The 3,238-nt window shown below is 38.3% G+C and overlaps 1 protein-coding gene across 1 annotated transcript; it reads right to left on the reverse strand.

The window, feature by feature from the left end:
- Positions 1-205: 205 nt before the first annotated feature.
- On the reverse strand, positions 206-2,992 carry LOC122059266 (chloroplastic import inner membrane translocase subunit TIM22-2-like). Its single transcript, XM_042621961.1, has 4 exons — positions 1,779-2,992; positions 1,586-1,658; positions 1,450-1,503; positions 206-826 (listed from the first exon to the last, which is right to left on the reverse strand). The coding sequence occupies exons 1-4, from the start codon at positions 1,866-1,868 to the stop codon at positions 585-587; spliced, it is 459 nt and encodes a 152-aa protein (XP_042477895.1). The 5' UTR covers positions 1,869-2,992; the 3' UTR covers positions 206-584.
- Between the last annotated feature and the right edge of the window lie 246 nt (positions 2,993-3,238).

Here is a 3,238-nt window from a genome sequence, read left to right on the forward strand (position 1 = left end):
TATGATTCTGAGTTCGACTCCTCTTACCTTCTTGGGGCCACTCACACAAGGTGTTTAGTGCGCTTCACTACTTTCGGTGAAAGCTGAATGGATCTCATTTAACCCTTGTATGACCCGATCTTGGACCCATGAAGAACTAATCCAGCCAAAGGCTTGACCACCCGCCATTAGCACACACACCAAAAAAAAAAAAAATGTAATAAACTGTAGAGTCAATTGCTGGCTCTTTTTAAAACAATTGAATGATCCAAGAATATAACCAGCCCTTAATTGGCTTTTTGATCCACTGGCATACAAAATCACAATGAAAGAAAAGACTATTTCATTCAGCTTACAAGTTAAGTTTCCACATTACCCTCTCCCAATTTAAAAAGGACAGTTTCAAAACATAGATGGGCAGTGTGCCATCGAGTATTCAAACTGTCGGATCAGAACTGAAAACCCCTTATGCCAAACCTTCAGCCTCCAAATCCAAAATTTAAGAATGTTCAGATGGCACCAACCACTTAAGAAAATGTCTAGAGAGATGTTCATCAAGGTACCTGCGATTTTTTTTGCCCCAGAAAGTCGTACATCTGAGATTTCTAGCTGGTGGATGGGTATGCACCCTTCTTGGGTTGTTTTAAGGATTGCCAAAATAAAAAGAAGCCTTCTCTTAGATTATTGGGTAGTGGGAGTGTAAACGGAGGCAGAACATTGTGTGTGTAGCTACTCTTGCTCATTGAGAGTGAATGTGCCAGTGCCGGCTGCTGCTTATTCATCCCTTCAATAATAAAAGAGAAGGCCCCAAAGGTGAGGCAACTTTGAAGAAGAGCCTGTGGTGCACCTGCATAAAAGACGGAATAAGCCAAAGAAAAGGCACCAAACAGAAAACCATCCACATCATAAGTCACATTTTCAACTCCAGATATAATTCCCAGCTTGTTAATTTGTGCACATGCCTACATGGCTAAGCTAAGCGCATGCATATATTTGCAGATGAAAGTTGTAGCTAAGAAATTCCTGTGGCAGCCAGGCTTAATTAGAAATCAGTAAATACGGAGACCTTTGTTAGGGAAACTATGCCACAATAAGGCTGATATGGAGGATCCTATAGCTTCCATCAATACTGGTATGGCTGAATTGATCTTATATCCCTGGGATTTCTCTACAAATCTTCTAGGTCTTGTAAGAGGTGATAGGGATCATAAAGTTTATTATAGAATGTAAGGAGTTCCTCCACTGGAACTATCTTGCTGTTCGATTCCATTTGTTGATTGGGGGCTGTCCCCTATCGGTGTTGTGGGGCCCCATCCTTTCTTTAGGCATGTCCAATAGGGGATCCTATGGCTGCCACTTTTTCTGTAAATTCTTTCTCTTTAGTTCTTCTTTTCAATACATACTACTTACCCAAAAAAAAAGGCTGATATGTTCAATGTACACAATTTCATAGATTGAGATTGCAAGTACCTGGAAAACTTAAAGCAATGCCTGTGCAACATCCAGCTACACCCGCATTTATGACTACATATCAGAACAAGGAGAATTCATTAGAGTGGAGAAACCATGAACGTGGCCTAACACTTCCATATCTGCATTCCCTTACCATCATCTTTTCCGCGTAGCCTCTTCAAGAAACAGACAACCAGACTATGGACTCCAGATAAAACTGCAAATGTCTGATAGGTGTGACAGAAGCAGTGTCTTCAGTCAAAAGTTCAACAGAGTAGGAAAAGTAACAAAAGAACCCAAAAAACAATTCAAGAATTAAAACTTAACAATAGTTGTCACTCCACTACCTTGGCAGAAGATCCTGCCTCCACAAAAGATCCTTTAAAACCTTTCTTTTTTAATAATCCTGAACCTGAAATATACGTTCTAAAGCACATTTGTGAGTGAACTAAAACATCAACACTAGGAAAATTTTTTACAAACAAGACGGTGGTTTTTACATACTTACTCAAGTAACAGAGATATCATACTTTATTCCCTATAAAGGATGCTACATGGTCATAAGCTTTTCCTACTATAAGTCATACAAAAATTTTTGTTACGTGGAAATTTTTTATAATTCTGTAAAGAAAAGATGCATGTAGCTGTTAGGAATGTCCCCCGCCTAATTAATCCAAAACACTATCTGAATTTCTAAATATTCATATAGGGAAATACAATATGCTTATATGAACTGAATGCTATAGAGACCCCATCGAGGGGGTGATAAGGAGGTCAGCACATCTAACACCTTCAGATGACACAGAGGCTACCTAAACCTCCATCATCTGGCTGTGAAATTACAAAACCCTTGGTATTGAATCGAAGGTGCTTGTCTACCATCTGAACATGTATCACAGTTGAGGTGACAGTGACAGAGACAGAGCAGTGATCACAAACTGTAAATCAGAAGTTGAGAACCAACATTGACATGGATGTGGCAAATAATGAGTTTGACATGCCTCGAAGAATCAGTGATCAATTGATAATTACTCAGCCCAGGATTTCCTACACAGCCTTGAGAATCACTGAGCACTATACATAGTATGCACACTATGGGTTCAACCTCCTGTTTTGGGTACGCAAACAAAATTGTGGTAGTCCAATTATCAGGTGATGAGTAGGTTGTGAAACTAAGACCATGGTATACAATCACAGACCACGGTGAAAACTCAAACAGGACCAAAAGAGATGTTAATCCTTGACAAGTTTTGGGAAGGTTTTATGCTCCACTTTTAAAACATTTCAAATCGAATGAGTATCCTGATTTCATTTGGACTATGGCAATAATGATTTGTTCACCAAAATTTGGGCCATCACTGTTTTACACAACAATAGCTCCAAAGAATCGATATCCCACAAAGTCCTGATGCCAATTTGTGAAGAGATGAAAAAAAAACTCCTCACGCTCAAAATTGACAAACAGAAACTAACATTTTCTAATTTATGAGTTAAAAATTGAAATACAACTACGAATGGTATTCCTTAATGAAATATTTTGAAAGTCTAAAACACTAGTTCATCTAAAAAATAAACGAAAGTAGATTTCCCCCTCTCAGTTCCAATGCACGTAATGAAAAACCCAAAACTCAGAAATATGTAGAATTTAAAACAAATCAACCCAAGAAAACCCTAAAATCTCATTCATACATCCTGTAGCTAATGAGAAGGCACAAGTGCAAAAGAACAGTTTCCACAACAGGATACCCAACATTAGATTTCATAACAAAAAGAAGATTAAACCCATGAAGATGGAACCATTCTAAAT

This window comes from Macadamia integrifolia, chromosome 13 (assembly GCF_013358625.1).
Source record: "Macadamia integrifolia cultivar HAES 741 chromosome 13, SCU_Mint_v3, whole genome shotgun sequence".
Classification (NCBI taxonomy): domain Eukaryota; kingdom Viridiplantae; phylum Streptophyta; class Magnoliopsida; order Proteales; family Proteaceae; genus Macadamia; species Macadamia integrifolia.